General features: G+C 40.5%; 1 protein-coding gene across 1 annotated transcript in view; it reads left to right on the forward strand.

Annotated features, from left to right (window-relative positions):
- BAZ1A (bromodomain adjacent to zinc finger domain 1A) overlaps nucleotides 1–23,248 on the forward strand; it is an 83,631-nt gene that overhangs the window by 6,683 nt on the left and 53,700 nt on the right. Inside the window, exons 3-4 of the mRNA XM_075532047.1 lie at nucleotides 2,250–2,528; nucleotides 19,570–19,713. Of these exons, the coding sequence (XP_075388162.1) occupies nucleotides 2,250–2,528; nucleotides 19,570–19,713 (423 nt within the window). The remainder of the gene's footprint in view (nucleotides 1–2,249; nucleotides 2,529–19,569; nucleotides 19,714–23,248) is intronic.

Below are 23,248 nucleotides of genomic sequence, written 5' to 3' on the forward strand. Positions count from 1 at the left end.
CCCCTGCCACGACACTTTGGATGGCCTACCAACAACGCCAGGTGTGCCGCCTCGCTCACCTGGCTAGAGCTGTACTGTCCAATACGGTAGTCACTAATAAGCTCTTGAAATGAAACTAAGATGCGTTGTAAATGTAAAATACACTAATAAGATTGCACGATTTTTTGTTGGCTATATATTGAATTTTTCCCCCTTAAATGTAAAAAAAACCAAAAAACAGAGCTGCCCCAGAAGGTTTCCATGGCTGATCATCTTAGTGGAAGCCAACCGCCACATCTTCTGCTGACTTTGGCTCACATTCGATTTCTGTTACCACTGGTTTGACCCTTTGCTGTCAAAGTGACCCTATAAGATGGAGCTGAATTGTTTCATGAGGTTCCCAAGGCTGTCTGTTCATCTTACAGAAACAGACAGCCACATCTTTCTCACTCGGAGCAGCTGGTGGTTTCAGATTGCGTTAACCACTGTACTCCCAAGGCTCCTAACTAGCACTAGTTTGGAGACAAGTTACCATGTAAGATATCTTGAATAGGCATAGTTAAAGCTCTTAAAAAAGTATACTTCGTATGCCTTATGTTATTGGGAAGCTGAGGCTGACACTTAAGTTTGTTTTGGGGGGTGGGGGAGTTTAAACACTTACACATTCTAAGTGGAGCTGTAGTTCTAGGCATTAAACTTAAGAACTCTTTCAGACTACATTGGTTCATTTATTTTGTATGATTAGTAGACCTACTGGGTTGTTTCTGTTGCCTCTCACTAATTATTTGTCTAACAGATTTCCTTTAAACCAAATTGCATTTACCTTTTTCTTCTGGCATTACTTTCTTCAATTTTACCTTTTTTTAAAATTGTACCTTTTTATAAGACCTAATGGTCTAGTATTTTCTTATATTTTATGACCACCTCTTTCCTTTCCCTCCTGTCTTATAAATCACTTTTCACTTTATATTTTGACATATATGTCCTCTATTAAGGAGTTCATATTTCAAAAGGATTCCTTTGTACTAAATTAGACTCATATAGCTTGATGTTCAAATGTTATCTCTAGGTCTCACATATGTTAAAGTGTTATTTCTCTTACTTTCACAGATTTTAGCTTGTTTTTGTTCATAGACACATATACACAGGAAACAATCATAATGGAATTGTCGCAAATGTTTGGAGATCATATATTACTGTAGGAATGACCTATGTAGCTACAATAATCAGGAAATAATAAGCAATTTTAACACTTTCAGTATCACTGGAGGATGTCAGGGAAACAAACCTAAGAGTAAAATGACTCAACTATATTGCTTACATATAATTTTAGAAAATTTAAATAGTACACAGAGACTTGAGGAGGAAGAAAACAATTTCCCCCATACCTTAATAGAGGCAACTTTTGCTAAAATTTTAAAAAAAATTATAAAAGAGTACATAAATACATGATCATTGTAAAAATGGAAGCATTGTCACAAACACTTAGAGTAAGAAAAATAAGCTTTCCTTTTTCCCCATGCTCCCATTCCCATCAGTTCTGTTCCAGTCCCTAGCAGTCCTCCTTCTGTCCCCGCAGGGACCTTCCTTACAGCGCGCATGGCAGTGGACTCGAGACGACGCTCTTCAGTCACTCAAGTCCTTTCTGCTCAGTGCGACTTAGAAGTCACACAAAGAAAACTTTCTTTGTAGAGGTCTTGAAATTCAACACAAATGAGATCATACTGTACATAATATCAGTACGTTTTCACTTTCTAAACACATAAGGGAAGAAAATAACAATTCAAATTTATGTGTTTATGATTGCCATATAATTTTCAAATTGTGGGTTATTTTCATCGAATTCACATAATTTTGTTAGCTTTCTTTTGTTGTTAGGATACTTAAGGTGTTTTTTCATTCTTTTACTATTACATTGAAACCTAAAATTTATTGGTAAGGGCTTAAAGTGACTTTTAGTATTTGATTCTGCTGAAAAACAAAAAGTTTACAAATTAAAAAGGAAAAGAAAAAGGTGTTATTTTCAGTTTGACTCATAATTCCCAAACTGCTGGACATTAAAGCCCAGTTTTTACTGTATCTGCCTTTAAATGTGTGATTTAAATTCCCCACCCCCACCCTGAGGTTTGTATAATGTGTACATTTACCAGTTATCAAATCCTATTAGAAGTAAAATTTGGTCCTGAAGGGACAGTCTTCTTGTTTGTTTTTAAAGTAAAGTTTGTGGATGCTAAGTGATGGGTTTTTGGTTTTGTTTGCTTCTCAACCAGTGACTTTTTTGAGCGAACCATTCTGTGCAACAGTCTCGTGTGGAGTTGTGCTGTGACGGGCAGGCCGGGACTGACCTATCAAGAAGCACTTGAGTCCGAAAAAAAAGCAAGACAGAATCTTCAGAGTTTTCCAGAACCACTAATTATTCCAGTTTTATACTTGACCAACCTCACCCACCGCTCACGCTTGCATGAACTCTGTGATGACATCTTTGCCTATGTGAAGGATCGCTATTTTGTGGAAGAAACTGTTGAAGTCATTAGGAACAATGGTGCAAGGTAACGTCGCTTTAATATTTCTCGGTGGAGTATGTATTCACAGTGTCAACATCCAGAATATACTAAACAGTGAATTGAAGACTACTTTTTGATGCCATCTTTTCACTTTCCTCCCACCATCCTCACCAGTATCCCTAGTGTTTAAAGTTTGCTGTATATCTTTCCAGCTCATTTTTGCATGTGCCACCAAAAGAGTCACATAGCCTCTCCTTTTAATGCAAAAATAAATGCATTCTATCCTGTACACTATTTTAAACTGAAAATATGGAGATCAATCCATTATATAAACTAGCCTCCTTTTTTACTTACTGTATCAGGGGCCTTCAGAAATTTGTGGGGCATTTTCTTTTAATTTTTTCCATGAAATTTGTGAGTTATAATTTCACAATACGGAAGTTCTGTGTTTAAGAGTGAAAAAGGTGAAGATTAAGAAATCTACTGTGTCCTCATTTTATTACATAGAACATGTAATATGCCTGCAGTTCTTGCTAATTTTTAGTAGCTCTCCACTAAGTTACCTTTCACCCAGGTCTTTAAGAATACAGTGGGTTTTTATTATAGAAGGATTTTTAATGATTCTTGGTGACACCGTGGTTAAAGCGCTTGGCTCAGAATAAAAGGTTGGTGTTTTGAACCCACAAGCTGCTCCACGGGACAAAGATGTGATCGTCGGCTTCAATGGAGATAGGACCTTGGAAACCCTTTTCTACTCTGCCCTTTGGGGTCAGCATGAATCAGAATTGACTTGACATCCATGGGTTTTTGGTTAATTCTATGACACTGAATTAAAAATTGCCAGTATTTGCCTGAAGTCTTAAAGCACTGATATTTATTGTAGTAAATTTAATTTTGCCTTACTGTCTTATTTTAGTTAATCATAATTCATGACTAGTGGTTGGGCTGCTAACCACCAGCTGCTTCCCGGGAGCAAGTCTAGGATTTCTACTTTATATATTTAAAGAGTTACCATTTTGGAAACCTACAAGGGGCAGTTCTACCCTTTCCTATAGGGTAGCTAGGAGTCAGAATGAGCTGGCTGGCAGTGAGCTTGCTCTTTTTGGAACCAGAATAATGCCTTAACAAATTCATACCCATTTTAGTTATTGTATGCTACTCTACAGGAATCTTAAAAGAAGCAGCAATGTTTACCATAAGATCTAATGTCATTTGGCTTTGGGCAAGTAATTTGTGAAGTCTAGGATTTTTTGTAAGTCTAAGGGTTTTTTAAAAGAGTTGCATGTTTTAGAACAATTAGAAAATGCTGATAAACAGAATAAGGAATTCACCAGTAATTCCACCCCTCTCTGCCATGCCACCCTCACCCCCTACCCCTTCCTCATTCCCAGTACCCTATTAAAGAAAAAGATCATACTATAAATGCAGTTTGGGAGTATGTTTAATGGTTTGATAATACGCTTAGAAAATAGGTTTTTGTTTGATCTGTATCACAAATAGAATAGGGTTGTCTTTGAGGACCATGCAATGTTTTTTTCTTTGTAGTTGTGTTTATTTGACTTATGCCAAAAATATTTTGTGATTTAGAAATCATTGTTACATAAGCTTTTAACACTGGAAACATTACTTCCACCCCGAAGTTTAGTACATCAGAGTCTTTTGCATAGGCTCTTTGGTTGCATTTTAAAAATTGACTTCAAGTTATAGTTAATAGAAATAGTAAACTGGACGTTGTAGAAATAGGAAATGGGGAGTAACAATTTCATCAGAATTCATTAGGAAACATATCTCTTCCTGTTTAACAAATTCTGAAATTATGAAGCAGAAGAAATTGGTGGGGTTCTTTTTCTTAAAAAAAAAAATTGAGGTTTTAATTTCTCAATATGTAGTCTCCACTCTTCAATTTACAATCATGCCTAAAGCTCCCCCTCCCATAAATACCATATTCTGGATGTGTTCTTTTTAATACAAGAGACCACTTAACATGGCTAAGCATGGAGTTGGGTCAGCCTGAAAAGTCCTGGTACGAACACAGAGCACAGATGCATGCTTGGCGGGTTTTGTGTGTGTGACTGTAAAAACTGAGGGTCGTCTCATGATTCACTCTACCCTTTATCGCCTCTGCTCCAATCACTGAGAGAGTATAGATAACATCGGACTGGATTTTTTCTGAGGGTCTGATAAGGAGACTTGTGGGGTTTGAGAGTGGAAAATGGAAACATAGCCCGGGTTAGTATTTGCTTTGCTATCATATCTTAAGGTTGACATCTGCCACCAAGTTATTTGTTTGTCTTGTAGCTATTTGCTCTGATGAATAGAGCATATTACATAATCATTTAAAACCAAAAACTAAGAGCAAAGAAATAGGAAGTCAATTGTGAACTAAAAAGTACAACAACATCAGGTGTAAAGAGAATTTGGCTAGAATTTAAGTAGAAAAGGGGACCGGAGGCCAGTGATAGTTCATGAAGTTTTTAACACAGCAGGAAAGAAATTTCTAGAAACACGTGAACCAGTGTGGAGGATGTTGCCAACAGGCTTTGGAGTAAGTTGGTAACAGTTTAGGTGGCGATAATTACACGGACTCAGAATCTTTGGGATGAGGAGCTATGGGTCATTGATGGGTTGGTGAATTAGTCAGAGAGCGAGTTGTGCAGGAGAAGCTATACCTGGAATGAAAAGACCTCAGGAAGCGATGTTGTCAGAGTAGTCGTTGTCCTCGTTGACCTCATCTCAGTCCCAGTTACTTCACATTGGTCTAATCTTACAAAATAAAGATTTTAGAATTATTTTTAACCTTATAAACTGGTGTCAATTTTGGCATCAACTATGGACCATTTAGAGCTCTTAATCATTAAACTGTTAAACTGGATCCGCGTGCGTCACCTATGTCACGTTAGTGAAATGCACTGAGCAATTTGGACTGATGAAGTAAAATGGAGGAAAATGAACATACCTGTGATAGAGAAAATAGGCATTGAGTGTATGTTAGAATTGGAAATTTTAAAAGAATTAAAATTTTATTTTTAGGCTCATTTTATATTGTTAGCCTATATGATATTGGTGAATCATAATTAATGTTAAGATGATAAAGGGAAATGCTAAATACTTTGAGAAGATAGGACGGACTTAAAAGATACACCCACCAAACCATATTCAGTGCTGTCTAGTCACTCCAGCTCGCAGTGACCCTCTCCACCCACCAGTGGTTCTCCACCTTCCTCGGGCTGCGACCCTTTAATAGAGTTCCTCAGGCTGTGGTGACCCCCAACCACAAAATTACTTCATAACTGTAATTTTGCTACTTTTATGAATCAGGCAGTCCCTGTGAAAGGGTCATCCACCCCCAAAGGGATTGTGACCCACGGGTTGAGAACTGCTGCTCTCCAGGGTTTCTAAGACTGAATCTTTACAGGAGTAGACAGCCTCGTCTTTCTTGCATGGAATGGCTGGTGAGTTTGAACCATTGACCTTGAGGTTAGCAGTCCTCTGCTTACCCCACAGCACCACAAGGAGGGTACCTTAAAAGATAGAAGTGAAGCGCAGACGCAGTGACTTTTATTTAAAGGTACTCATGCTTAGATGCCAATGACTAAATCCAGGTGGGATCGATCAAGAGGTTTGCAAGAGGATGAAAATATAGATGAACCACAAAGACTAAAGTAGGACACCTTATTTAGGATCAAAGATGGTGTGGAATTCTTAGAAACGTGTGTGTGTTTTCTATAAAAGTGGCTTTCATTGGTTAGCTTACCAGAACATGTAAGCAAATAATTTGTGTAATCTTTTGCTAAATGGTCTCTCCATACTCCCAGTACTTTCATAAACACAGTGCTATTTTTTTCAACAGTACCTTTAACCAAAATATGGGAGGAGGTCTATGTTTAACAAAAAAAACCTATGTAACATGCAAATCATTTATGCAAATGTGAACATACTACTGACCTTTTAAAGTCAAAATTCCTGTTTCCTAGACAGGAAAAATCCTAAAGAGCTTTCCAAAATTGTTTTCTGTAATTATACCTTGGTAACCTAGTGTTTTGATGATTTAAATTATTTGGGACAGCTATTCTTTCTATGGAATTGTGGTTAGGTTCAAGCAGGACTATACTCTCGAGTGGTGTCTTGTATTTGTTGTTTGTACCAGATTCTGAGGTTTACAGCCTGATTGGTTCATGGACTGTTACTTCAAGTTGAACAGTTAGAATTAAAAACCCTTATTTATTTACTTAATATAAATTAGGAGGCTATTGCTGGGATGCATCCTTTTTAATACCATCAGAATATATCTGGTGGTGTAATAGGTTACATATTAGGCTGCTAGCTGAAAGGTCAGCAGTTAAAAACTGCCACGCTGCTAGAGAAAGATGCAGCTTTCTAACCCAGTAAAGATTTGCAGTCTTAGAAACCCACAAGGGCAATTCTATTCTGCCCTGTGGGTTCCCTGTGAGTCAGGATCTACTTGATAAAATGAGTTTTGAGTGAGTCACAAAGATAAATGGAAATAAATTAATCTGTTTCTCTAAATAATATTCAATACAAAGAGCACACGGTAGTGTCCCCCTTATCCACTGGCTGTACAGTTCAAGATGTGCAGTGGATTCCTGAAATCAGCAGCTAGCCTTTTTTCTATACTATGTTTCTTTTTCCTATGTGAGGAGTACCCCCCAAAAAAAGAGAAAAAATGGGAAAAAGCTCCGCTAAACTGAGCTTTTGTAGTATGCATGTTTCCTGCTAGTAGGTGAGCATCAAGCATCTCACTCTGAGTTAGTACACCAGTGGCATTGCCTGGGAAGGTTCTTTCTGGTCACAGTGAATGTTTTCATAAAAGAAGCTTTGCTCGAACCTCGTTTTTCGATATGGCTGATTTTAAAAGAACAGTGTGTGAAACTTGTTTCCTGCTCAGGAAAAATGCTGCAGAAACTATTGTGATGTTGTACAAAGCTTATAAGGACATCACTATGGGAAAAATTCAAATGCATGAATGGTTTTCTTGTATCAAAAAATGTGAAATGTCTATTGACAAACATTGGCCTGGACATCTGTCAACTTCTTGAACAGACAAAAATGTCAACAAGATTTGTGCATTTGTGCTCAAAGACCGAGGACAGACCAATGAAGAGATGGGGAAGTTATCTAGGCTGCCTCAGATCTTGGTTCAGTGAATTTTAATGGAAGATTTGGAGATGAGAAGGGTTGCTGCAAACTTTGTGCCTCTAGTTCTGACTGACCAGGAAAAAGAGCATTGAGTGGAAACCACTGTGCTTTAAAAGAACAGCTCCAAAGTGACTCAGACTCTTTTCCCAAGGTCAGTACTGATGACAGACATGGTGCTATTCTTAGGACCCTGAAAGCAAACAGCAATCAAGCCAGTGGAAGACGCCATTGTCACCTCATCCCCAGAATGCCCATCAAGTGAAATCAAAGATCAAGATGATGCTCATTTGATGGGAGGGCAATAATATGTTAGGAGTTTGTCACCAGGTCAGACTGTTAATCAAGTTTTCTATTTAGAGGTTCTGAAAAGGTTGCGTCGCATTGTGCGACCCAAGCAGCCTGATGTGTGGCAGGCGGGACGGGTTTTGCTGCTTCGACAATGCACCTTCTCATGTAGCCGTCTCAGTGTGCCAGTCTGTCTCGTGCCCCACTTACTTTACTCACCTGATCTCGCTCTGTGCAACTTCTTGTTTTCACGAATGGCGGACATGAAAGAATAGCAATTTGAGGATGTAGAAGAGGTGAAGGAAAAACCAAGGGAGATGCTGTCAGTCATCCAAACAGATGAGCTTGAATCGCACATTTAACAAATGTATTCAGTGGAATGGAGAGTACTTTGAAGGTAAAAGGTTGTTTTGTAAAAAAATTTCAAGTACGTAGCTTTGACCAAAAAAAAAAAAAATCTGGGGTTTTTGTTGGGGGGGAGACACCCCTCATATAATCAGGCACAGTTTGAAATTACCAAAACTAGTAAGAAAGAAGAATAATTATAACTTCTGCAGTGAGTTATGAATGTGATCTGGAAATCTTCACTTAAAAGACGTACTTTTGGCTTTTCTTTGGCATATCTAAATTTTTAGCTTACCACTCTTGTGCTTAGAGGTCATTCAGTCAAATTAAGGTTACTCTAACACAAGCACGATGATCACACAACAGTTAATAACCGGGCTTTTACCAAAAGCCAAACCAAGTTCACTGCCATCGAGTTGATGCAGACTCCTGGAGTGACTCTTTGGAAGAGAGTCTGAGTTACCCCTTTGTGTTTCCAAGACTTGAACACTTCACAGGAGTAGAAAGCCTCATCTTTCTCCCTTGGAGCAGCAGGTGGTTTTGAAGTGCTGGCCTTGCGATTAGCAGCCCGATTTCATAACCGCTACGCCATCTATTGGGCTCCTCTACTGGGCAGTTAAGAGTAACGTCTATGCCTAGATATGGTTGCCTGAGAGCTGATGCATGCCCGGGGTGGGCAGAATGGGGCGACACAGATTTCATCCTACACTTCAGAATGATTAGCAAGCTAAAATTTGTGAATTGTTTATTTCTGAGATTTTAAAATTTATTATTTCCAGTTACCCTGGTTAATGACCAGTAACTGCAATTACAGAGAGCAAAACTGTGACTATGGGGGTAACTTTGATATTGGGCCACTATGAGTTGCAAGTGATTGGATGGCAGTTGATGTGTAAGTTACATTGTAAACTTTTCTGCATGGACTCAACTTGATGCTTCACACATTTACAGCTCAGTTTAGCCTGATCAAATAGGCTTATTCATTTTCTCAAATGTTCTACAGGCCTCCAGATTGCATTGATGATTAATGAGCATCTCGTGGGTAACAGTTTTGGGATGACACATGCTGACGTTGAGTTTGATTCATTTTCTATCATAGTTTCTTTATTGATTCTTTGCAAGGAGTCAACTGAGTCTCCACCAGGACTTACAGTCATTACTGTGAGAGACTTAGTTATAATAAGAAAGATGATAAAAATGATAAGTTGAGGTTCGCCTCTTTGCTAATATAAAAGGAAGCCAAATATTTGTTTGCATTGATATGTATGCCTTTGAACTGGTTAGCAGCAGTGTGGTGACATAAGAATGTGGTAGCCAGGAAATTCATAGTTCCTGGTGTTAGAATACCATAAACTCAGCTCACAAATGAGGGGCATCTATGAATAGCTGCTTCTGACCTGAAATCCCTGTTGGGAATAAAAGGGAAGTGCCTATCTTTGTGGTCAGTACACAGGATCAGGCCTGAGGAATTAGAAGTTCTACGTCTTTTTCTGCCTCGTGCACCATCTCTTCATGGGGCCAATAGAATATCATTGTAATGAAGAGTTTTCCTTGTCGAAACTCTAAATTATTCTGTGGACTAGATAAAACTATAATTTGGTTCCCAACTGCCTTAGAGGCCTGGAATAGTGTATATAAATAGAATTCATTTCACCTATGATTCAGAATTACTGTTTTTAGAATACAGTTGTCTTTCCTAGCAAATTCAGAGGCCACCCAAATATAAAAGTTAAAGAACCGAGGAGAAATTGCTGTTGGGTGCCATCGAGCCAGTGTGTACTCTTAGCAACTCTGTAACAGAAGGAAATCCTGCCAACCGGTGGAGCCCGCTGTTGCCGCCGCATGGTCAATCTGTCATGTCAAGGGCCTTGCTCTTTTTCATTGCCCCTCTACTTTATCAAGCATGATGTCTTTCTTCAGCTAAAGTAATTTTCATGAAAAGACAATGCTCATAGAAGTACAAAAGGGGTGGGGCGGCGGGGAGAATTCTTTAAAGATACATGCCCAGGGCATAAATCCGAGCAAGGACCTCACACCTTTTCTGTAAACCTCCACAGACTGCTAAAGGCTTTATGAAAAGGACACAGCTAGGCAACGCTTGTTGTCATCACGCAAAAGCACAACAGCTCACCGCCGTCGAGTCAGTTCCAACTCTCAGCAACCCTATAGGCCAGAGTAGAACTGCGCCGTGGGCTTCCGAGACATTGAGCTCCTTTTGGGGACAGAATGCCTGTTTTTCTCCCATGGAGTGCCTGGTCGTGAGCAGCCTAACCCTGCCCCACGACACCACCAGGGTTCCCTTGGTGCAAGGGCAGCCATAGACAACATGTAAATGTTGTCATTTCCAGTATATTCTTATTTATGGGAACTGACATTTTAATTTCATATTATTTTCCCTTGTCATGAAGTAGTTTTCACTCTCAACCATTTAAAAAAAATGTAAGCCATTCTTAGCTCATGAGCTTTGCAGAAAACTGGTGGGTTCCACTAGGACCATTGATGGTAGTTTGCGGACTCCTGCTATAGAAGGAAGGGCACTGCTTACAGAAGAGTCATAGTAGAAAGTTCCTGAGATCCTCTTTTTCCCTAGAACCTTAGGTGTACCTTTACCCGTGAGATGCAGAGATGACTTGGTGCATAGGAGCTAAACCCAGTCACTCCTGGGACTCGTCTTTCCTCATCTGTAAAACTGTGGCAATACTTACTCGTATGGTGGTTGCAATAGAGCATTGCTGGTTCATTGGTAGTCGTCTCACTGCCAGTGTGGGAGCCCCAGCTTCCCTTTCCGGCCCGTGCAAATCACGTACAGACGCTACCCCATCTAGAGGGGCATGAATGTTGCTCTGGTGCTGGATAGGTTTCAACAGCGCTTCTGTTCCAAGACAAAGAATTTGCTTCTGAACTGGTGAAAGTCCTGTAGATTACAACTGTCAAACCCACCACTGATTCATGTATGTATGTCTGTGGCACAAAACAGGCATTATACCAGGCATGGGGTCACCAGGAGTTAGGGACCAGCTTGACTGCCACTAGCAATTAACAATTGTAATTATATTAGCTAGCTTTTGCTGCATAATTAACTACCCCAACCTTTAGTGTCTTAATCAATAAACCTTATTCTCACGATTCTTTGCCTGGCTGGATTATGTAGGTTCTAGACTCTAAACTGGCCTTGTTCGCAGCCTGGGGCCTCAGACTGGCATGACTGGGATCCGCTTCCATGTGTCTTCATAGCCTCCAGGAAACTTGCCCAGACTTGCTCCTGGAGAGGGTGGAGAGGGTTCCTAGTAGCACTAGTAGACACATCCAGCATGTTCGGTAAGGTCGCAATGGCCAAAACGAGTCAAATGGGGAGATTTAGGGAGGTGCGATTCTTTGGGGACTCTCACTCACCAACCCCAAACCTGCTGCCAATTTGGACTCCAGAGACACACACACTCTCTCTCTTTATATATATATATATATATATATATATATATAAATCCATATATATATATATATACACACACACACACACATACACACACTCACACACACATATATAATAACAAGAGTAGAACTGCCCTTTTGCGTTTCTGACAATTTAAATTTTTATGTGAGCAGTCAGTCTCATCTTTCTCCATTGGAACCACTGGTTGCTTTGAACTGCTGGCTTTGAAATTAGCAGCTCTATGTGTCACCTAGGAGCCCAGCATAGTGAGCGGCACACCATGCTTGGTAATGTGAGACCATTTCCCTTACTTGTAAGGAACTTAAGTCTGACAGCTGTAAAACTCATTTTTTTTCCAGACAGCTCCCAGTTTTCTTACCCACTGCCCATGTGCCAATTTAAGGTGGTTTACATGTTGCTGTGATGCCAGAAGCTATGCCACCAGTGTTTCCAATACTCCTTTAAGAGTCACTCATGATTGACAGGTGTCAGTGGAGCTTCTAGACTAAGACGAGGACGCAGGTCTAGTGAGATTTAAGTTAGCCAATCCTATGGATAACAATAGAATGTTGTCTACACACACACACACACACACACACACACACACACACACACACACACACACACACACCACATCCCCCCCAAAGGAAAAAGCTGCAATATTTAAACAGGTTACTCTGTTTTATCAATTCTTTCTTTCTTTATTTATTTTAATTTATTTTATTTTTTTTTACATTTTATTAGGGGCTCATACAACACAATCCATACATATACATACATCAGTTGTATAAAGCACATCCGTACATTCTTTGCCCTAATCATTTTCTTTCTTTTTTTTTTTAACCAATTTATTGGGGCTCATACAATTCTTATCACAGTTCATACATATACATACATCAATTGTATAAAGCAAATCTGTACAGTCTTTGCCCTAATTATTTTTTCTCCTCTTTTCTTTTTTTACATTTTATTAGGGACTCATACAACTCTTACCACAATCCATACATATACATACATCAATTGTATAAAGCACATCCATACATTCCCTGCCCCAATCATTCTCAAGGCATTTGCTCTCCACTTAAGCCCCTTGCATCAGGTCCTCTTTTCAATTCTTTATTATTATAGTTAACAGATTGTGCTGTGTTTTACTTGGATGCCCTGAGCTGTTGAAGCTTTCTTTCTCAGCTACCTTGCTTGCAGATGAAAGGATGCTATCTAGTGGCAGTGAAAGGTGACTGCAACCTTGGACTAAAAATACACAGAAGTCCTCAATCCCAATGCTTCTACTTACTGCCTTCAAAGAAAAAAGTCATAATCTCATTTCCCCTCCTTGAAACTAGGCCAAAAGATGAAAACAAAATCAAATGCATAAATCTTCTATTTTCCCCACTTTTGGGGGGACTCCAAAGGGGGTAACTTGGCAGATTTTCTCTAGGGACACAGGTTAATCACAAGGGCTTATTATAAAGAAGTCTTAAGAAAACTGGAAACTGCATCAGTGAGATAAAGGCCAGGAAAGTTGTGCTGAGGTATTTCGTTTTTCCATCACAACACACTCACTCATTCTTTGAGGATAGCAAAGGCTGGCCTATAGGAACCGTGCTGGGAAACCAAACCCCGCTGACCACTAGCCCAGTGCTTCTCAACCTTCCTCACGCCGCGACCCTTTCATACAGTTTCTCATGTTGTGGTGACCCCCCCCCAACCATAACATTATTTTCGTTGCTACTTCATAGCTATAATTATGCTACTGTTGTGAATCATCCTGTAAATATCTGATATGCAGGATGTACATTGTTACAAATTGAACATAAAGTATAGTGATTAAACACAAAAACAATATGTAATTAGATATTGTGAACTATTTATTTCTAATTCCAAATAAATGAGATTCTTTCTTGAAGCATGGTGTAGCATGGGTAACAGTATTCATATGGGCGTATCCGCATGTGGGTGGACCCTCCTGGAGACGGATAGAGGAGTGGTGTCTCTTGAGACCATCGGAAATATGTGTTTACAGGGGTCCCCGTGATAGGGTCGTTCGACCCCCAAAGGGGTCACAGGTTGAGAACCACTGCTCTAGCCCTTGTCTTGCCCCTCAGACTTCTTTTTGTACCCCAAACTCAAAGAATATGTAAAAGGAACCCAATTTGAGGCCCTTGAAATGCACACAGAACTGCTGTTTGCTGTGGTGTGAATTGAAGAGCATACATTTTTTCAGGGCAGGGTAGAGAGATGGAAACACCCCCTTCAGGAGTCTTTAGACAGATGAGGGCTATATTGGGAAACAACAGCTTCACACTTTGATATTTATTTCATACAGGTTTCTGTAATTTTGTAGCAGTAACTTTTTAATTAATGTTGTCTTTGGTCTTCAAACTTTGGTCATACCTCCTCACAGGAAGGCATCATATTTTTTGTTGGTTTGTTATTTTCTGCAAGTGGTGCTGAGTGCTGTGGAATCGTGTCCTTCGATAGTTCTACCTAGCTGGAAATAACTATTTGAAAATGGCTGAGGCATAAGTGGGGTTCAATCTGTTACCTTATAACTGTAATTTTCTTACAATTTCTATTGATACTATATATTTGTTTTAATAATGGATTGGCTTTTATAGTAAAAGATCATTAGAGTTCTTGTGATACAAAGGTCAAATGCCAATCAGGTTAACTATTAAGATCTGGTATTCTGGTTCATAGTCTCAGTTTTTATGAAAAATGAGAAGTTATCAATAAAGCACCACTTTCCTGACCACCTTTTTTTCCATTGACAGACAATTCACAGTCTTTTTCTTAGAACTTGCAGGCTTGTGGTCTGGTTTTCTTCAGTTAAAATGAGATATATCATGTAACCCTTTAATCTGAAGTGGGTTTTTTTTTAAACTTCAAATTAATCAGATTCACCTGTGCCCTACCTTCAATGTTGAAACAATTATCCAAGTACAGCATTTTAAAATAAATGTTCTTGCACCTGCATTCAAAGAAATAAAAGGTTAATGAGGCTGCATAGGGAGGAGCAGGTGTTAAGGATGCCACAGATTCAGCATATTCCATTGTCAGGGACCTAGGGAGAGGGGCAGTCCTTTCTCTGAAGTAGGTCTCCCTAGACTTTTAGTAGTCTTTTCTTTGGCTGCTAACTAGTTGTTTTTTTTAACCCAAACGCCTGGTTTATTTATTTATTTTTAAATTGCCTTTATTTTGGTTCTGGCTGTGAAAGCTTCAGGGTGGTGTGCATTCCACGTACAGGACGCTTCCCCTGGCTAGCTCCCCGTCAGTCCGCAGACGTGACTGACTGCTGCTGTGCGCCAGGCAGTGCTTGCAGCTGTGCACACACCTGCTTTCACTGTGAAATGGGCTCCGGTCGCTGGTACCTTAGAGCCTCTTTGCTGCGTGGGCTTGCACCTCTAGGTGCTCTGGGCTCATTCAGAGTGGAAGAATAGGAAGCATGTGGGTTCAGCACGAAGCAGTTGAAGTTTAGGCTGTACGGTTGTTAGTTGTTGTGTGGTCCTTTATCCTCATTCTCATAAGTTATCTACTTATTTGCTGCATGAGCTTCTAGTAATAAGGAACGTCTTTTGGTCTCCCACCTTCCATTGTGCCCTCAAACATGACGGAGCATTTTTTGAAAGTTTCTGTACTAACAGTGCTGTGGAGGTGATTCTGACTCGTTGCCACCCTATAGGACAGAGTAGCGCTGTTCTCTAAGGCTTCTGAGACGTCTAAGTCTTAATGGGCGCACATGGTGTTATCACAGATCAGCGGTTCCAACCCACCATTCTTCAGGGGGAAGATGAGCCCTGCTGCTCCTGTAAGAAAACTGCAGTTTCGCAGCAAGCCCAGGCCCATGGGCGTCTCGACCCCATCTGATATGGTTGCTGTGATGGAGAGTACTGTTTGGCATGACTCTATGTACTATACCAGTTTTCTTCTCCCTTCTTCTGTTAGGGAACGTTTCTATTGGTTTTAAATAAATTGGCCCCTAAATTATTACAGCTCTGTGGGCCCTACGGTAGTTGTGAACCACTTCAGGCACCACACCAACCTTGCATGGGTCGGTGGCGAGGCTCTTTCCTTGGTTTCTCCTTTGTAAGCATACTCTGTGGGCAGGCACCAGGCTCTGCTAGTGAAGGCAGTCTCTGGCCCTGACTTCGAAAGTTCACTGGGAAATGTGTTTGCTTGCTTCCCAGGAGCCTGCGTAAAATTAGAAGCCTTGGAAGTGATGTCTAAACCTTGCAAAAATGGATCCATTTTATTTCTTTCGTATTTTTTTTCTTACTCAATTCATGCCACTAAATTAGCCTTTTAAAATCAATAATCTAATCACCTCTAACTTTTGATATGACTTCCTGTAGTTGTTCCTCTTTAGAAGCACTATTTATTTGTGCCAGCCAGAATGAAACTCTTTTTAAAAAATCATTTTACTGGATGCTCATACAACTCTTAGCACAATCCACACATACATCCATTGTGTCAAGCACATTTGTGCATATGTTGCCATCATTGTTTCTGGGAGGGGGTTATAGGTAGGTCATTGTGATCAGTTCCCCCTTTCTCCCCCTACCTTCCTCTTCCCCTCCTGGTATGGCTACTCTCAATATTGGTCCCGAGGAGTTTATCTGTCCTGTATTCCCTGTGTTTCCAGCTCTTATCTGTACCCATGTACATGCTCTGGTCTAGCCAGATATGTAAGGTAGAATTCGGGGCATGATAGTCAGGGGGAGGAAGCATTAAAGAACCAGAGGAAAGCTGTATGTTTCATTGGTGCTATACTGTACCCTGACTGGCCCGTCTTCTCCCCACGACCCTTCTGTAAGGGGATGGAGGTCCAATTGCTTACAGATTGGTTTTGGACCTGCAATTCTTTTGACTCCATTTCCATTTGCTATGAGTACAGACTTGGAAACTGAGCTTTCTCAAGCGTTACTGTTAGAGCAATCACCAGGAAAGTTTCCTTTCTCTGATGTAAGGGCAGATTGGAAAGGACCGAGGTGATCGAGTCTGTGTTACAAGTCTCAAGAGTGTGAGACTAAGTGAGGGAAAGGTCATGCTGAACTGCTTTGAAAGCTTGGGTTCATCCACCGCGTATGCATTTTGTTGGTTCTTAATCCCGGGGGGACTGTGGAACCAGTTTTTGTTATTAGCTGGAGAAACCCATGTCTTGGTTTCTAACGGCAGTATTAAAATCAGTTGCTGTTTAGCTGACCCAGTGTGCACCAGAGTCGAACTGTACCCAACGGGGTTTTCAACAGGCCACTAGGGGCCTTCTTAGGCATCTCTGGGTTGACGTGAACCTCCAACCTTTTGATTGCCAGCAAAGTAAGTTACCATTTGCAGCACCGAGGAGATTGCACTAGGTATAGAGGGATATTAAAGATGTTCTTTTTCTTAAAGAAGCTGTAAGTACATACTAGGATGTACATGAATGAAAACAATGCTGTGATATGACACTCCACCAGCACTAAATGTACTATTTATTTTTCTAGAATTTTATGATTCTGTTTATATAGGCTGAAAAGTGACTGATAATTGATTTTAAACAAGCCTAATAGTTTACTAGACTGGAAGGAAAGGCAAAATAAGCACACCTAGATGGCCAAGGCGTAGGTCCGTGTGAGGAGAGGCCCGGAGAACAGACTGCCTCCAGTGTCTCGGCCGTCTCCGCTCTCTTGTCTCTGTGGGCTGTGTCACCTCTCTCACTGCCCACCAGCCTCCTCCATGTGGCTACTGAAAGCACCAGCCTTCGTACAGCACCAGGCACCTTACAGATCTCTTAATTTGTACAGGGACTAATTTATTACTTATAGGTCAAAAACTTGAAAATCTTAAAGACATATGGATCCAAAAAGGTCAACTGCCTAATTTTGGCCAGGGTCTTAAAAGAACATGATAGGTCTTGGGGTAGTAATGTGGAAGAGTTGATCACTAGGGGCCTTCTTGAGGCTCTCTGGGAAGAATCTCTGAGGTATCTCCTGAGAAGAATGAGGTGCTAGGAAAAAGGACCTGGTGAATGGACAAGCAGTCATGTGGGTGTCCATGTTGATATCAAAACGTGTGAATATTGTGAGATAAGTGTTCTAAACCCCCCTCTCCCCCCTAAACCAACCTTGCTGATAAGTGGGTTCCAGCGACCCCATTAGGACAGAGTAGAACTGCCTCTTGGGGTTTCTAAGACTAAATCTTTAGGGACACAGACTGCCCCATTTTCTCCCATGAAACATTGGGTGGGTTCGAACCATCAATCTTTGCTTTAACAGTTGAATGCTTAACCACCATGCCACCAAGACTTCTACTAAATGAATGATACAGTGAGTAAATTACCTACATTTGAACCACCTTTTCTTACACAGTAGGAACTTAGCCCATTCATAGACATTACCAGTACATGCTTAGGATATTCTTAGTTAACAACATCTTTCTTTGGACTGCCTAAGAGTTGTTGAGGTGCTGTTGACTTACTCCCAGCAGTGCTTGGTTGCTTTCGGGTTTATCTCCTACTATGTGTTGAAATTGATGTGATGGCAGTGGATTTACTTCTCATTCACAGTTTTGTACCTTTGTTTTTAGCAGATTTAATCATACAGTTTAAAAGTACAATTTAAATGGCTTCTGGTATTGTAGTTTACAGCCATCACCACTGTGAAGTGTTTAACCAAAGAGCACATTCACATTAGCTATTGTCACTTCAGCTGCCATCTTCAAGTACGGGGTCTCCAGGACTTTCCTCACTTCAGAGCGTCTGCGTGGGTCCCTAGGGAAGGAAGAGCAAGAAGAGCTTATGCTGATATGTTTCTGGAGAACAGACATTAAATACAAAAATTTCCTAGATACTGAACTGTATGTCTCTTAGCAGAAGGAAGGAGACACAGGAATGAAATAATAATGGAAGAGGTAATAAGGTGGAAAAGAACTCTTCTGACAAATTAAAATGAGCAGTAATGAAATATTAGGGACTTTCAGTGTTGAGAAGGACACCAAGGAGCCCAAGTCAGGACCTTCTCTCTTATGTTCTAATACCAAAAGGCTGGCATTGGGCAGAAGAGAGGATGTTTCAGAAATCTGCTTAGGGAACCAGCAAAAATAATATCAAAACTAAAACAGTTGCCCAGTCATGAGGTTCTTGCCATGAGTTCATGATAAGTTCTTGGTTTCACAGCAGAAAGTAAAGAATTTGGGGAAAGAGGGAGGGTGGAGGATGCAGGTTGGCACTGTAGAAACACAAAGTTAAGGAATATTTTTCATTGTGGTCTCAAATTGATTGCAGCCCCCCCCCCAAAAAAAAAAATCCAGAGAGAAGGGAGCACAGAGGTAAGAGAAGGCAGCATAGTGGAGGTGAGTTAGTGACTGGAAAGCTTTCCAAAGATCGGAAATTAGAACAAAAGTTACAGTGAGCATAAGAAATATTACGATTAGGAGAATTTAAAATTAAAATTTCGGATGGCTTGAAAAGCTGTTTTGGTTAAATATGTATATTGAGCTATTGTTCCATTCTTTTATTTAGTCACTTTAGCCAAGAACCTAATTGCTAAGAATCTTGATAAGTGGACCTTTAGTTTTGTGTTATAAATTGTTTCTGGCCTCTGCTTACATTGGCCATTTCAGAATTTTTAAATTAAGTTTGTTGCATCAGCTGATCAAATACTCACGACATCGGGTCAATTGTGAATCATAGGGACCCTACAGGACCATGTTGAACTTCCCCTTTTGGGGTCTCCAAGACTTTACCTTTTACAGGATAAGGCAGCCTCATCTTTCTCCCCAATTGACCACAGTTTCAACAAAGTAAAATCGCTTTTCAGGTATTTGAAATAACTAGACTGACCGTAAAATTTAAAAATTATGCGCATCTTTAATTGTATCCCTTTATTTCAGATTACAGTGTAGAATCTTGGAAGTTCTCCCTCCATCACATCAAAATGGTTTTGCTAATGGGCATGTCAGCAGTGGAGATGGCGAAACTATCATCATCAGCGATAGTGATGATTCAGAAACTCACAGCAGTTCTTTTCAAAATGGGTGAGTGGTTTGTATTTATTTAAAGTTTTTTATCATTATTCCATTGAAATAATTTTTTTCTGTTACTGTCCTCTATTCCTGTCTAGGGATACCCTGATACACTGGCTCATCTAAATAATCTGGTTTAATGACAGATTGTAACTTTCAGAATTGAAACTATTTTAATTTGTTAACGAATTGACCAGTCAGCTGTTTAAGAGCAATTGAATCTAATGTTAATTCAGTTGTACTTAAACACTTTAGTTTACTTAGAAAAATTCTTTATTTCAATTATTATTGTTGATTCACTTTAGAAACTCTATAACTTCCTAAAATTCAATTATCTGACAACCTGAATCAACTGTACTATCAGACAGAACATTCATGTGCATGTGTGAGGGGGACTTAAAACAGTTTGTGGGAAAATTCCATTATGTTTTAATTCCATTTTTCCACAAACTCTTTGAAACTCCTGCATGGAGATTGGCACTGTCTATATGTAATTTAGAATCTCTGCTGAGCGAGCCCTCGGCTGATTCAAAGTCCTCGTGCATGTTTGCTCTCAGTTCCTTCTTCTGTGCTCCTGTTGCTCTCCCTGCAGCCTGTGGGGCAGCTCACTCTGTAACACGCTCTCTTCAGTCCACAGTGGGCCTGTCTTTCCGGTTTCAGAAACCTGAAATCTTCACGAGATGTCAAGTCATCGCTACCCTCACAGAGGGTACAAAGGGAATTACGCACTGTTGTTCTGTCGTGGGTCACTCGAGTCTGACGTACTGAGCAACCTCATTGGATGAAGTCAGCCGTCTCTGATGGTCTCCTACACCGTGCTCTTTACTACGGGCGGAGATGGCAAAGTCTTTTCTCTCTCTGACTCTGATGGGTTCAAACCACAGATGCTTTGATCAGCAGTGGAATACTTCACCTTGTGCCACGAGGGCTCCCGATCCCAGCCCACCCGCGCTCAATGCCGTTGAGAAAAAGCCGATTCATAGTGACCCTAGAGGACAGGATAGAGCTGCCTCGAGGGGTTTCCAAGATTGTAACTCTCTACTGCAGCAGAAAAACTCTTCTTTGCACCTGCAGAGTGGCTGGTGGTTGTTAGCAGCCCAATATGTAACCTTGTTATAGGTAGCATCTTGAAGATTTCCATTCGGGAGCCGTACTTGTGCTAATTTTAACAGGCTTATCACAAAGTGTAATTAGATTTGGGCATAAAAGTAACCAGTCATAATATGCCATACTTTTCTGGACTATAGTTACTTAGGTCCTTGAAGGGGTGTGGGGTGTGGGGGAGTGAGTAAGCTAGTAAGTTTATTCACAGATATTTTAAAACTGTTTATGAGCCTTCATTATGCATCTACATAAAGTGGCTAATTGTAGATTGCTTCTGCAGTATACTGAGTTCCCCAGGTACGCAGTCATCTTTGGACCCTTATTCTGTTGACTTATTCCCATTAATTCCTCACTTGAGTAGTGAGTTTACTTCTAGATTGGTCCCCTTTAAAAGAAAAAAATCTAGGTTTTTCTCGTATTTCAGTAGATGGGTTGGGGGAGAGGATGCAACTGTGTGAGGCCCTCACATCCATGTGGCAGCACTCGCACATGCCATGTATGTGTTTCTCAGCCCTTCTGAGGGGTATGACGGCCATATTTGCAGTGTCACTGAGGAGGAATGGCCTTAGAACGTTTGCCCTCATATGCTTTGCAAGTTAGACTATGGCAGCACATTTAGAATTGACTCAAGAGTTCAAAGTCACCCCCAGGAGTTTTTAAAATAAAACCGTTTGATGTGTTTGGAGGAACACATTGATAATCTTTTTAAAGCCAAATACATCACCAGCAAAAGTTGGAGGTTTTGGTTTGTCTTTTCCCCAGTATCCACCTTCCTGCCCCTCCAAGTTTCCTTTCCCAGTCCAGCCATTTCTCTGTGCACCCTGAGCGACGCCCATTGCCCTCTGAGCTGTCCAGCCACCCTCCCCCTCTCGTGAGTGCTCACTGGGCTGCCCCGAGACTCCTGTCTCACTGTTTGAGGTGTTTCCAATTTGATGCCCTAGACAGCTCTGAAAAGAGGGTAATGCTCAAGGTAGGTCATTTACTAGTGTTTGGTTTGCTAAACTATTGTTTCTTTTTTAAGATGACCTGGGATTCATTTTTGGTTACAGGTTTAAGGCTTATTTCAGGGCAATATTTCAGAGCCCCTTCTGTGGCTCCAGGACAGTTTCAGATTTTCTTCTGCATTTTCCACCCTTTGGATCAAGATGCTCTTCTAGAATCTTTGATCAAAATGTGAATGATGGTAGCAAGCCACCATTCAGTTCTTACCGTCTCATGGCAGAGGAATCGGTGTGTAGGAGTTTGTGGCTAGAAGCTACACCTTCCATTTCCTCCTCCTTCCTCTCGTCCTCGAGGTGCGTCTAGCCCAAGGCTGTGCGCTGGAGGGCTGTTTGCTAGTGTTTACGAGAGCAGCTCTCCACCCGAGGGCAAAACAGACTGGGATATATTGCCGTGAAACCTTGACCCTAAGCTTGCAAGCCAAGGATTCCATCTCGTGAGGTGTTTGGTTGTTATAAGGCTTTATTTTTCTATAATATTGCATTCACTCCACGTGTATTATTTACCAATCTGAACGTTGATGGTAAAATCTGATTAAGCTAAGCAGTAGCAATGTATTTACCTCTGGGTCAGCTTTTGTTGTTGGAATTTTGGAGAGTAGGGTTGGCATTCATATTGTAAACATGTTCTTGAACTAAGCTTTTGAAAGAAACGGTTCTTCCTTCTCCTCAGTCTGCTGTAAGTACACTTGGCAGTCTTGGACATTTTCATGCTCATTGACTCCTAGGAGCCTAACGTTCACAGAAACTGGGATACCTTTGCCAGCGTTGGGATATTCAGGCAGAGGTTATTGTGTCTCAGAGTCAGTTCCAATTCATAGTGACCATGTGTGAGTGAGTTGAACTGCCCCATAGAGTTTCCTCCACTGTTTAATCTTCTCCCCCCCCCCCCCTACTGTATAGTCTTTACGTGAAGAACTTTTTAGGTCTTTTCTCCCATAGAGCCCACTGATGGGTTTGAACTGGCAATCTTTCAATTAGCAGTTGAGCACTAAATTATACATCAACAGAGCCCCTTAGGCAGATATTAGTTAGATTAAGATACACTATAAAAATTATCTTTGCCTGAAAATAGTACACAAAGAAGAAGACATCTTCTTTTTGGGTGGTAATTTTCAGAACCATTAGGGAAGCTAATTACCTTGGGAACCTCTTGAGGAATAGGTGTCTAGTAAATATTATAGGCCCGGCCTTTCTGCTATGTAATATGATCTGGCTCTGATGTTAACTTGTTTGTTAGTAAGATTATAAAGTCTGAATAGTATTTTTACAGAAGTTGACCTAATTGTTTGACTAATTATAGTCCAAGTGTGCAAATTTAATGTGTGAGAAATAAGGATAGCATTTTAAACCTCCAGAAACCATCATCATGAATCACTATCTTTGTGGGCTTCAGCATTTATAGTATAGTTTTGTTTTATAATATTTATTGTACTTGTAAAAGT

Source organism: Tenrec ecaudatus, chromosome 14 (genome assembly GCF_050624435.1).
Source record: "Tenrec ecaudatus isolate mTenEca1 chromosome 14, mTenEca1.hap1, whole genome shotgun sequence".
In the NCBI taxonomy this organism is placed as follows: Eukaryota; Metazoa; Chordata; class Mammalia; order Afrosoricida; family Tenrecidae; genus Tenrec; species Tenrec ecaudatus.